The 13,564-nt window shown below is 42.6% G+C and overlaps 1 protein-coding gene across 8 annotated transcripts in view; it reads left to right on the top strand.

Annotated features, from left to right (window-relative positions):
* LMNTD1 (lamin tail domain containing 1) overlaps positions 1-13,564 on the top strand; it is a 242,816-nt gene that overhangs the window by 218,820 nt on the left and 10,432 nt on the right. For 7 of the 8 annotated variants that reach the window (XR_013991153.1, XR_013991154.1, XM_081023709.1 and 4 more), the window contains one exon: positions 4,895-5,091. The exons of the other annotated variant lie outside the window; for it this stretch is intronic. Coding sequence is in view for 1 of the 7 variants with exons in the window: in XM_081023709.1 (XP_080879835.1) it covers positions 4,895-5,029 (135 nt within the window). In the remaining 6 variants the exon portion in view is untranslated. Of the gene's footprint in view, positions 1-4,894; positions 5,092-13,564 lie in introns of those variants that run through there. 8 annotated transcript variants of the gene reach the window in all.

Here is a 13,564-nt window from a genome sequence, read left to right as displayed (position 1 = left end):
ATGTTGAATAAGACCGGGCCCAAGACAGAACCCTGTGGCACCCCACTAGTCACTCTTCTCCAGGATGAAGAGGAACCATTGATGAGCACCCTTTGGGTTTGGTCAGTCAGCCAGTTACAAATCCACTGAGTGGTAGCATAGTCAAGACCGCATTTTACCAGCTTCTTTACAAGAATATCATGGGGCACCTTGTCAAATGCCTTGCTGAAATCAAGGTAGGCTACATCCACTGCGTTCCCTTCATCTACCAGGCTTGTAATTCTGTCAAAAAACGAGATCAGGTTAGTCTGACATGACTTATTTTTCAGAAATCCATGCTGACTATTGGTGATCACAGCATTCCTTTCTAGGTGCTCACAGACTGTTTGCGTAATGATCTGCTCCAGAATCTTCCCTGGTATTGATGTCAGACTGACTGGGCGATAATTATTTGGGTCCTCCCTTTTCCCCTTTTTGAAAATAGGGACAACATTTGCCCTCCTCCAGTCTGCCGGGACTTCACCTGTTCTCCAGGAATTCTCAAAGATGACTGCCAGTGGTTCTGAGATCACATCTGCCAGTTCTTTTAATACTCTTGGATGCAGTTCATCTGGCCCTGGAGACTTGAATACATCTAAACTAGCCAAGTATTCTTGTACTATCTCCTTAGTTATTCTGGGCTGTGTTTCCTTTGCTGAATCATTTGCTCCAAATTCTTCAGGTTGGGCATTGTTTTCTTTATCGGAGAAGACTGAGGCAAAGAACGCATTGAGGAGTTCAGCCTTTTCTGTGTCTCCTTTATGCATTTCACCATCTTCTCCTCTGAGTGACCCCACTGTTTCTTTGTTCTTCCTTTTGCTACGAACATACCCATAAAAGCCTTTTTTGTTGCTTTTAACCTCTCTAGCAAGCCTGAGTTCATTCTGTGCTTTAGCTTTTCTGACTTTGTGTCTACACGTGCTGGCTATTTGTTTGAATTCCTCTTTGGTGGTTTCCCCCCTTTTCCATTTTTTGTACACATCCTTTTTTAATCTTAACTCAGTTAAAAGTTCTTTAGATAGCCACCCTGGCTTCTTTAGGCACCTTCCATGTTTCCGTCTCATTGGTATTGCCTGAAGTTGTGGTTTTACTATCTCCCTCTTAACAAACTCCCAGCCATCATGAACTCCCTTTCCTTTTAGTATTACTGTCCATGGGATCTCACCCAGCACTTCCCTAAGTCTTATGAAGTCGACTTTCTTAAAGTCAAGAAATTGAGTCCTAGTATGCTTGGCTGCTCCTTTCCGCTGTATAGTAAACTTCAGAAGAGCATGATCACTCGCGCCTTATGATCCTTCCACTTCTACCCCACTAACCAGGTCATCAACATTGGTTAGGGCCAGATGTAAAATGGCTGTTCCTCTTGTTGCTTCTCCCACTTTCTGGACAATGAAGTTGTCTGCAAGGCCAGTGAGGAATCTGTTTGACCTTATGCTCTTGGCTGAGTTTGACATCCAACAAATATCCGGGTAATTGAAGTCCCCCATTACTACTATCTCCCTTCCTTTTGCATGCTTGGCCATCTGTTCCAGATCTATGTCCTCCGTTTGGCTTGGGGAATCTATAGTAAACTCCCACAATGAGGTCACTGTTATTCTTCTCTCCCTTAATTTTGACCCAAATGCTCTCACTTTGGCTTTGAGGTTCTAAATCTTGGATCTCTTCACAGGTATACACATCCCTGACATATAACACCACTCCTCCTCCTTTCTTGTCTGGTCTGTTTCTCTGAAATAGATTGTATCCCTCCATTATTACATTCCAATCGTGGGACTTATCCCACCAGGTTTCAGTGATGCCTATTATGTCATATTTAGTTTGCTGTACCAAGAGCTCACGCTCATCTTGTTTATTTCCCATGCTTTGCGCATTAGTGTACAGACATTGAAGTCCATTAATCATTCCCCCGTGTCTCTTATTTAAGGATTTTTTCCTTCCACCACTAGGTCTGCGTGCTGTTTGCTCCATTTGGTCTATGACATTTGGATGATCATCTTCATCAATTGATAGACTCCTACCTTCAGGAGCACTGTCTCCCTCCCCCACATTAGTCAGTTTAAAGCCCTCCTGATGAGGTTTCTGAGATTTTTGGCAAAAACATTCCTCCCAACCGTTGTGAGGTGCAGCCCATCGCTTGCCAGAAGTCCATCTTCAAGAAACTGCAGTCCGTGATCTAAGAATCCAAACCGTTCCCGTTTACACCATTTGCGAAGCCAGCTGTTCACTTCCACTATTTTTCCCTCTCTCCCTGGGCCACGTCGTTCAACTGGGAGGACAGATGAGAGGACAATTTGTGCATTTAATTGCTTCAATTTCCTGCCCAGAGCCTCGTAGTCTCTTTTGATCTTCTGGAGGCTATTGCTTGCAGTGTCATTGGTTCCCACATGAACCAAGAGGAAGGGGTATTTGTCAGTGGGTTTTATGATTCCTTGCAGTCGTTCAGTTACATCTTGGATCTTAGCCCCGGGGAGACAGCACACTTCCCGAGACATCTTGTCAGGCCCACAGATCACTGCTTCTGTTCCCCTCAGTAGGGAATCCCCTATCACCACTACACGCCTCCTCTTAGGTTTGGTCGGGGTTCTTCCGTGAGCTGTCCGTTCCAAGGTCGCCTGCACATTCCCTGAGGACTGACTTTGCTGCTCGTCTTCATATACCTGATTGACTGTAATGAGGGAGAGATCCTCAAATGGAGTCTGCTCTTCGTCTTCCATGCTAGGGGAGAGGACCTCAAAGCGATTGTGTATTTCTAAACAATAAGAGCGAACCCTGGGCCTCTTACTTCTTTGAGTCACGTTTCTCCATATATCTGGCTCCTGTGTTGGTGAACTAGCCTCCTTCTCAGGGGAGTCCCCTGTCTCCTCCTTGGTGGAGACGGTGTGCTCTGTTGCTTCCAAGAAGAGCTCCAGCTCTCTAATTCTTTGGAGCGTAGCTACACGTTCCTCCATTTGCTGGACTTTGTCTTCTAAGAGGGCAATCAACATGCAATTGCTGCAGGTAAAGCTGCCTGCAACCTTTGGCAAGATGGCAAACATTGCGCAGGAACCGCAGGTGACTGCAGCTGTTCCCACCCCCTCCATCTTGAGAACGTGTCGTTGGGGGTGGCTACAGCGGTCCTCCATCATAAAAAGCGTGAAGACAGGACAAATAACTCCCCCCCCAAAAAAAAACCTAGGTCTCCCCCAACAAACGTTTGAGACTAGCTCCCCTACATCTAAAAGATGGATCAAACTGCGCGCACCGCTGCCCTGCAAGCTCTGATAAGCTCCTCCCACAGCTAATCACCTGCCTCAACAGAAACCCTGCCCCCTCTGACCTTTGCACAGGGAGAACAGCTAATCAGCCACATAGAACAATAGAAGTAGCTGTGGAAATTTAGGGCACTCCAACGAGGCTAGCCACTCTTTATGTGAAAGTCTTGGATAAAAATAGCTTTAGTTCCATTCTCAGAAAGACCATATCGCAGAGACATCTTCAGCACCACACTACTGTTGCATGCATCCTTAAGGTGGGAGTAAAGCTCCGTTAATTCCCTAGGACTGAGTAAACATGCAGAGGATCAGGGTTGCCCAGGTATTTTGGCATAGTTTTTGTGATAGACAGGACAAATTTTCAAATATAGCCTTGGAAACATTTTCAAGAATTCAGAAGAGTGAATAATACTAATGTCTGGATGTTTGTCTGTTTCAACTAGAAAGACAGTTCCTGCGTGCTCTCATTCCCCAGCATCATGTTCCGTCTCAGTGATGGGGAACATGTGGCCTTCCAGATGGTGTTGAACTCCATTTCCCATCAGCCCCAGCCAACATGGCCCACAGTCAGGGATGATGTAGTCCAGCAAATGTATGGAGGGCCACAGGTTCCCAGTTTGTGTACTTCCCATTTTGTTTACTGTCTTGAACAGAACATGAAGGTGAGACTGTAGAAATGAATGGAAAGAGCTATGCACATAAGAGTAGACCTTTTTTTTTGCTCTATGGGACAGCATATAACATCTGTAGTAAGAGTCATCTGTGTTGGCACAGAGATAAGCCTCCTTGCCAAAAAAGACCTGAGGTCACCATAGTTAAGGCTTAACCCAGAGCTTTCCAAACTTTTCATGTTGGTGACACACTTTTTAGACATGCATCGTTTCGCGACACAGTAATTCAGTTTTACTGGCAAGCAGGAGGCTCAACTAACCCCTTTCCAGCCCCAGGAGGAGCGCAGGGAGCATTCGAGTGACACACCTGCACACTGCGGCCGACACACCAACACGTCTGACACACAGTTTGGAAAGCTCTGCTTTAACCTCTACTCAGTGTTCTTTGAGTGCACCCTTTCAATTCCTTGCATATGAATTGATGGCTGCAAAGCCTGTTCCTAACAAGGAGGTGGCAAGTGATATTTTACTAGCTCCAGGAACAAAAAGTTGAAGCACTTGTTTGGGGTGCTGTTTTGAATCTTACAAAGCATTTGACTTCCACAAGCCCATCACTACCTTTTCAGGAGGAGTGGTGTTTGTGCACACACCAGTTGGGAAACCTCAGCCTAAGAAGCCTGTGATATCTGTGTGTGAACCTGTTTGTAACAATGACTGAGTTGAGATCATTGCATGCCACTTATCTCAGTTCCCAACCAACAAGTGTGCATCGGTTTGAACACCACAATCCAAATTAATTCTAAGGGGCACAGGAACATATTGTATACCATAGGAAACAAGCCAATCTCTTGCCCATCCCAACACTTCTAGGTTGTCAGTTTACTAAGGAAGAATTAAGTTCAATTAAGCTAACTGTTGAATTTTAGCAGCTGAATTACAGTCCTTTTTGCTTATTCTGTCTGTAATACTTACCATCTTGTGGGGTTTTTGTTTTTTCTTCTTTTTTCTTCACAGCCTAATTTAGCTGGAGTGATTTATATAGGTTCAGCTGCACCCACCGGCTCTGCTTTACAGAAGTATTTAGCTCATTCATCTTGCAACTTCAGGCTCCTGGCCCAGACACCTCTTACTCCCATTAACTTCCTGTAGCATCTCACAAAGGATCAATGAATAGAACTGGGTTATTTTCAAAATATAGTGCAGCAAAAATGGTTTTGTGATTCATTGCTCTGGGAATAAGGCAGCTTGGATATTCAGGACCACGCTAGACTATATGCTATATGCCATGTATCCGAAAGTTAGCTTTGCTAGCGCCTCATAATTGTAGATCTTTCGGTCACATGTAAGACAATATATAAACCTAGAAGTCAGAACACATAGGCATCCCATTGACCACTGTGGGCCCCTAGCAATACTTTTGGTTTAAGGTTACTGTTAAGTTGTGGGTTGACATAGCAGACGACACGGCGATTTCTCCAAAGCAGCTCTTTATTTTGTAAGCTGGAACAGAACTAACTGAGGAGCTCAGTCAGCCTGCTTATATAGAGCTACAGAACAATTGTAACTGTTACAACGTTCTAAAACTATCCAATCACTGAACGTCACTTTTCGATCCTTCATTTGCATAACTATCTACAGTATCCCCCTGCTGGCCCAGGGTGAGAACTTCAGTACATAACAGTTACAGCCATAAATTACAATTCGTTTTCAACTGTAGAAAACTGCATGGGTAACCTGACTTGCAATTCTATACACAGCTTTGCTGTTTAAACTCCACTGAAGATAATAGTATCAAACAGCCTAGCAGTGTGAATGTTTGCAGCCCTGATCTTTGAGAGCCATAATAGCGCAAGCTCTATTGCAGTGAAAGGGATGCCAATCCATCTTTGTGAAAATTTTGAATTTCAAAGCCAATCCCTCACAATTTAAATCAGAAAAGCATACATAAATTCTGTATGACAGCAATGGTAGATGTACAGGCACCCAATGGGAAATGTTGCCTGATGCCCCAACTCCCATCAGTTTGTATGGTGCGGCTTGCCAGGTTCTGAGACCCCCCACCGAAAAAAGCAGGTGGTTTACTGAGTTCCTTGCAGGCACCACACAGAGCTGGTGGGCTGTTTTTGAACTGGTGACTCACAATTTGTGTGGGTCTGTTTGTAATCCCTATCATGTGCTGGAGGCACTCTCTCACACCTTCCCTCCCTCTTGAATAGATCATTGGGGGGGGGGGGACAGGGACGACGACTGCAGAACTTGCAGTACCAGTAGAACAAAACAATAGTGCATCACAATAAAAGACAGCTATATTATATGTACATAAAAATTATTCACCATGATAAGGAAAACAGCTCAAATTCCTTCAACAATAATTTGAAGATAGAATATTGTCTCTAATAAAAGTGAATATTAATTCAGGGTAGTTTAGCTAACCTTTTCCCACTGCAGTGCCCTCCAGTTGTTCTGTGGGACTCCAGCTCCCATTAGGCCCAACCAGCATGGCCAATAATCAGGGATGATGGGAATTGTAGTCCAAAACCCCTGGAAGGCATCAGCCTGAAGAAAGCAGGTATAGTGTATATTCAAAACAAGTATTATCCAGTTGTTTGGAAGAGTATGTGGTTTCTGAGACACTAGATGCATTCTTGATCTCTCTGTTTACATAAAGAACAGGTGTGTCTCAGCCCTAGAAAGTATATTTGCTTATTCTGCTCTCAACTTCTTCCATGTCCTCCCATCCTTCACGTTGTTGACTTGATGCCATTTCATAAAAATCAATTAGAATTAATGACAGCTAAAAATGGGAACTTATTTAAAGACAATTATGAAAAATGCTGGACTGAAGTGAAAAAAGATTTAGAAATTTGGTCAAATTTGAAGCTTTCACTGCTACGCCGTATTGCTGCGATAAAAATGAATGTATTGCCAAGAATGTTGTTTTTGTTTCAAACACTGCAAATTGTGGACAAAATGGACTGTTTCAAGAAGTGGCAGAGAGACATTTCCAGATTTGTCTGGCAGGGCAAGAAGCCCAGAATAAAATTCAAAATACTAACGGATGTAAAAGAAAGAGGTGGATTTGCCCTACCAGACCTTAAACTTTACTATGAATCAGCCGCATTTTGTTGGCTGAAAGAATGGCTGCTTCTTGAAAACACAGACATTTTGGACTTAGAAGGTTTTAATAATGTATTTGGATGGCATGCATATTTGTGGTATGACAAGGTCAAAGCACATAAAGCATTTTAAAATCATATTGTCAGGAAAGCATTGTTTAATGTCTGGATAAGATACAAGGACCTACTTGAAAATAAAACCCCAAGGTGGTTGTCACCGATGGAAGCGAAAGCTTTGAAAAAGCTCAATATGGAGGCCAAATGGCCGAAATATTGGGAAATTTTGGAACAAGAGGGAGACAGATGGAAATTGCAGAGTTTTGAAAAACTAAAAAATAAAGTGCGAGATTGGCTTCATTATTATCAGATAATGGAGGCATATAATTTGGATAAGAAAATTGGCTTCCAGGTGGAAAAATCAAAATTGGAAACAGAACTGTTAGAACCCAAAACTAAAAACTTGTCAAAGATGTATAACTTGCTGTTGAAATGGAATACTCAGGATGAAACGGTGAAATCTGCTATGATTAAATGGGCACAAGATGTTGGACATAACATAATGATGGCTGACTGGGAACAGTTATGGACCACAGGTATGAAATTTACGGCATGTAATGCCTTAAGAGAGAATATTATGAAAATGATATACAGGTGGTACATGACACCAGTCAAGCTTGCAAAAATCTATCATTTGCCCGATAATAAATGTTGGAAATGTAAAGAAACTGAAGGCACATTCTTTCACCTTTGGTGGACGTGCCCAAGGATTAAGGCTTTCTGGGAGATGATCTATAATGAAATGAAAAAGGTATTTAAATATACCTTCCTGAAGAAACCAGAGGCCTTTCTCCTGGGCATGGTTGGCCAATTGGTGCCAAAGAAGGATAGAACTTTTTTTATGTATGCTACAACAGCAGCAAGAATACTTATTGCAAAGTATTGGAAGACACAAGATCTACCCACCCTGGAAGAATGGCAGATGAAGGTGATGGACTATATGGAACTGGCGGAAATGACTGGCAGAATCCAAGACCAGGGAGAAGAGTTGGTGGAAGAAGATTGGAAGAAATTTAAAGACTACTTACAGAAATACTGTAAAATTAATGAATGTTAGAACGATGTCAGAATGAAATTACGTGGTTTTAGCAGCAAGATTACAAAGGAGTATGTAAAAATGGATTATTCACAGGTGAGAATCTAAAGTTACAATATATTAAGTTAAAGGACTAGGATAAAAACAAAGGGGGAAAGGATTTGCTGAATTAGCTAACTGGATTGGAATACAAAAAAGGGAGGTGTGAGGAGGTCAGGGAAACAAGTAAATGAAAGACAAGACATGGAAAGACTGATTTGTTTTTAAATGTTTTTACTTTTCTGTATTTTGTATTTTTTCTTTTTTTTTCTTTTCTTTTTCCTGTTTTTGTAACCTCTTTTTGAAACTTCAATAAATATCATTTTCAAAAAAAATAATCAATTAAAATTATTTTAAAGTCTTTGTCATTTTAGAGTTTCATGTTATACATACAGTATAAAAGGTATCATAATTAAAAGTCTGTTTTTAATCAGCACTCATCTGATACAATTTTTGTCTCCCAACGATTTTGCCTTTTTTAATGCTTTTCAATTACTTTCAGTAAACCAAATACAGGAAAGGCTTAGGACTCATGAAACACCTCTGGGTGGGACTATGACCAGCTTACTAGTGTCCCTCACTGGCAGAGAAAAGCCAACGGGGGGACGACGACACACTTCACACAAATAATATTTGAGGCAATCAAAAATAAACAAAACTAAACTACAGATGGTATGCTAGTTCAGTGTTCTTGTGCAGAGGCAATATTAGGGCATGGACCAGTGCACTAGCAAGAAAAAAGTAGGAACAAAGGAAATCACAGAATAGGACTTTGCAAAATAAGGAAATACGCCCCTCTCTCACACACACCCAAAATTTGTCACAACATTCCAAAACCTGCCAGAATTAAAAAACAATTTCTGTTTGTACTATTGAAGAAAGCCACAATTTTGCCTTATCATGAGGACAGAACAGGGGGAAAGCCGGTCATTGTGGGAAGGAGGCACAGAATCCCCTCCTCACAAACAAATTAACTCAGCATTTCAACATGCATACCAGTTGCTCCCCCCATCCTGAATTTCTACTAAGAGGCAGCAGAGAAGATGATAGCAGAAGGAACACAATTAGAGGAAGAATAATCCCTCAGGTGTGTAGAACCAGGACAATGGCCAGAGATATTGGTGTTCTTGAGCTGGGGTCACCAACCCAGTGCCATGGTGGCACCATGAAGGCTTTCTTTGGAGCAGGAGGAAGGTAACCCAGAGGCATAGATAGGGGGGTGGGGGCCACTGGGCACCACACCGCAGGGGGCGGCACTCTCTCTCAGGAGTGACATGGTGGTTCGGGCGCCTGCAGGCTCCGCGCTGCCCGAAAGGGCACCATGGGGCTGACATCTGCCTGCTGCCTCCCCCTCAGGCTGCCACCCTACAGCTGAGTGGGAGGCAGCGGGCGGACCCTTGCAGGCTCCGCACTGCTCAAAAAAGCAACACAGGCCTACAGGGTGCCAGAGCAGATCGCGGCTCGGGCACCGGGATTCTGGCGCGCCCTGCTCTGCCCCCTGGGCGCCTCGCCCCATCTTGCAGGTGCCCAAGCAGCTAGCTATGCCGCTGAGGTAACCTTTGGTTGCAAACTTGAGTGTGTGACTGCCCTCCCTACATAGTATACATGGCAAACAACCTGCAGCAATCTATGATTCTATTCAGGGGCATACCTTGGGAACAGCATGGGGGCCATATCCTGTTTCCAAGTGGAAATAGTCATGTGATAGATTTTTTTTTTAATGTAGATATTGAACATTACACGGTAAGCAGCTTTTAGTGAACCATTCAAATGTAACTATGCTGGCTACTGAGCAAGGTGTAGGTTTGGAACATATTGGCAATAGTATAAAATGGATCACCTGAGAGGATCAAATTGCATCAGTTGGAATCCATTCACTGGTTGGGTATGATCTCATCAGAATCCACTTCCTTCTCTGTTAGAGGCTTCCAGTTAACACCAGCAATAATTGTTCAAATTAAAGCTGCATTATTAGGTTCATTATCTACAGATTCCCACAAGTAAGACTTCAGGGAATGTGAATCGCCCTGCCCCAACCACTAAGGAAAACAACCCAGTTACAGACCGAGATTTTTTGGGTCCCGCTTTTCCAAATCCTTAGAATCCCACCGGGGACAGCTAAATTGGTAGAGCATGAGACTCTTGCCCCATGCTGGCAACCTGTATTTCAAGGGGTTGCACTAGATGACCCTATGGCTCCTTCCAACTCTATCATTCTATGAACACCTTAGATTCCTACAGAGGCATGGCAGGCCACCTCCCCAGCAGGTGAGTCGCGTAGCATCTCTGCTTTCAGAGCAGAGGCAGCTCTAGCAGCATCACGCTCTACAGGGTCTGGCCCTTCACAGTTTACAGAATTAGGAATGGAGTGATGATTCTGTTTAAGGTGGTACCTCAGGTACTTAATTCGTTCCGGAGGTCCGTACTTAACCTGAAACTGTTCTTAACCTGAAGCACCACTTTAGCTAATGGAGCCTCCTGCTGCTGCCGCGCCGCCGGAGCACAATTTCTGTTCTCATCCTGAAGCAAAGTTCTTAACCTGAAGCACTATTTCTGGGTTAGCGGAGTCTGTAACCTGAAGCGTCTGTAACCTGAGGTACCACTGTATAAGGAAAAGCGGTCCATCACCCTTTCCAAGTATGGTATATGCATCTGATGTCCTGGGCATTGGCAACCCTTAGTCTACCTCCCCAACAACAAGAGGGTACAGCTACCACTCCTGCTAAAGGTCTAGCAGTTTTTAAAAGGTTACTAATTGTGAATGGATTTCTCTTTCCTCCCCCAATGTAGGAAGTCACTTCCATTGGCTAATAAAATTTATACCTTATTAGTGGTTCCCAACCACTATTAGTGGTTATACCAGTGGTTCCCAACCTTTGTTTAGCCATGCCCCATCTAAGCACCTCTAAAATCCTGATTCCCCCCCCCCCCCCAGTGCTACTTCCTCTGAATGTGCCCAGTGTATATTCTGTTTAGATAATGTCTCCATTGTCACCAGCTGACCACTGTGTACATTCTGATTTTTAAAAATATGTATGTCACAATATATATTTATATAATGTATATGAGGCCCCATGAACCATAAGAAATGCAAAAAAATCACTCATTCTCGAATTGCTCCCTTAAAAATCAAATTGCTCCCTGTAGGGCGTGTGCTCCATGTTGGGGACCACGGCCTTTGACTCTGACTTCATGACCCTTTCAAGATGATCTCTCAACTGCCTCTTAAGAAAAGCCACAGCTGCCCTCTCCAGGTGCACATCCTGCACTGCCTCAAATTCCATAAGTGCCTAGAAGATCTTATAAAAAATCCACAGCACATTTAAAATATGGTGAGACAGACATTCCATATGTTAATCAAGGCAGTAACATTGATTACAGAAACAATCTTGGATATAATTTGATTTGCGGTTCATGCGATAGCTACACAAGTAGTGGCACGCTGGAGCTTGTGGCTGTAGCACTGAGAAGGACAGACCCCATCCAAAGTCTATTCAAAGATGATGCCTTGAAGGACATCCTAATAAGAATTTGAGGAAAGTGTGCTCATCACACACAAAGGGGGGGGGGGGGAGTATTCAAGTAATACACCTTATTCTCAGTACCAGTCCTTTTGGAATTTCTGATACCAAGGGAAAGCCAGAGATTAAAGATAGATACAACCTAAATGGCACAAAGTACCATTAAGTACTCTAACAAGCAACATCCAATAAAATTCAAGAATTCCATGGAAAATACCAAGTTCCACCCCAAGGAAACTGGGTACAATCAATTAGAGGCTTTTGTCTATGATCTTTGAGAATTATTAAATAATAGGTGAGGCCCCCACAGACTAGAGACGGGCAAATGTTGTCCCCATCTTCAAAGGAAGGAAGATGCAGGTAACTACCGACTGGAGAGCTTGACACCGAAGCAAAGGAAGGTCCTAGAACAGAAAATTCAACAGTCGGTCTGTGAGGACTTAGGAGAGGATGCTGTGATTACTAAGTCCCAGCATGGGTTTCTCAAAAATACGTCATGCGAGACCAATCTCATTTCTTTTTTTGATGGAATGACACCAAAGCTTTTGACAAAGTCCCCCACGATATTCTTGCAAGGAAGCTGGTAAAATGTAGGTTGAACGAGGTAACTGTTAGGTGGATTTGTAGCTGGTTGACTGACTGAACCCACCAATTACTCATTAATGGTTCCTCATCATTCTGGAAAAAAGTGACAAGTGGAGTGCTGCAGGGTTCAACGTCTTTATAAACAATTTGGTTGAAGGAATTGAGGGGATGCTCATCACATGTGCAGATGTCACGAATCTGGGAGGGGTAGCTAATGTGGCAGAAAACAGAATCAGAATTCAAAATGACCTTAACAGACTGGAGAACAGGACACAAGCTAACAAAATTAATTTCAATAGGAACAAATGTCAGGTTCTGCACTTAGGCAGGAAGAAGCAGATGCACAAATATAGGATGGGGAACACCTGGCTTACTAGCAGGCAAGTTAAGTTAATGGTTTTAGCAATTTTTCGCCCCTGTTCCTCACCAGCAGAAGCCTAGAATAGACACCTGGCCTGGAAGCAGAGTTCCAGTAAATCAATGAAACATTGTGCATTATCTTACCTTCAAAAGAAAGCCAACCCCGAGGTTTAAGATGGAATAAAATTTTAAAGAAACATCCAACAACCTTTTAATCTGGATTTACCATTGTAGTGGGTTAGCTAGGAAGTACCCTTGATGGAAATGGATATATGGTGAAACCCAATGAAGTCACACTCAGAATAGAACCTTTGAAATTAATGGGTTTAAGTTACATCCATGGATTTCAATGGGTCTATTCTAAGTATGATTTAATTGGACATCAGCCATAACCTTAGTGGTCAGTGGCTTTCATTTTGATTCCAAGACAAATCAATTTTGTTAAATAAAAATATTAGTTAACAGCTAATTTTAATAATTTTTAAATATGTTTTAATTACTTGTTTTCTAACTGTTTTAATTATAATTTTAACATTTCATGTAAACCACCTAGAGGTTTTGTTACAATCAATATAAAATTCATTAAATAAATCCACAGATTATATATATATTACTCTCTCTCTCTCTCTCTCTCTCTCTCAAAACCTACACACTTTTTTGGGTGGGAGGAAGGGACTTTTCATTTCCGAAATTTATAACTAAGGCGTTAAGGACTAAATTTAGTCAGAGCACAGTTTAAATAACATCCCAGGCCCATTCCTTTCACATATTTGCCCTCATTAGCTTACTACCACCACCAATGGTTTGCTTCTGGTCTTGGGTTTCTGCTTCATTAGGCAAGGAGGCAAAGCAGGAGGGCGGAAAACAGTAAAAGGCTGAGGTGTTTGGGAGAAGAACAGGAAAATATAAGAAAAGTGCCATTTGTTCAAATATTACTATGACTTCCTTTCTGGGTAGAGGAAAGGTGGCA

Source organism: Podarcis pityusensis, assembly GCF_964106645.2.
Source record: "Podarcis pityusensis genome assembly, chromosome: 10".
NCBI classification, from domain to species: Eukaryota; Metazoa; Chordata; class Lepidosauria; order Squamata; family Lacertidae; genus Podarcis; species Podarcis pityusensis.
The sequence above is the reverse complement of the archived record's forward strand: the minus strand, read 5'-3'. Positions and strand labels throughout refer to the sequence as shown.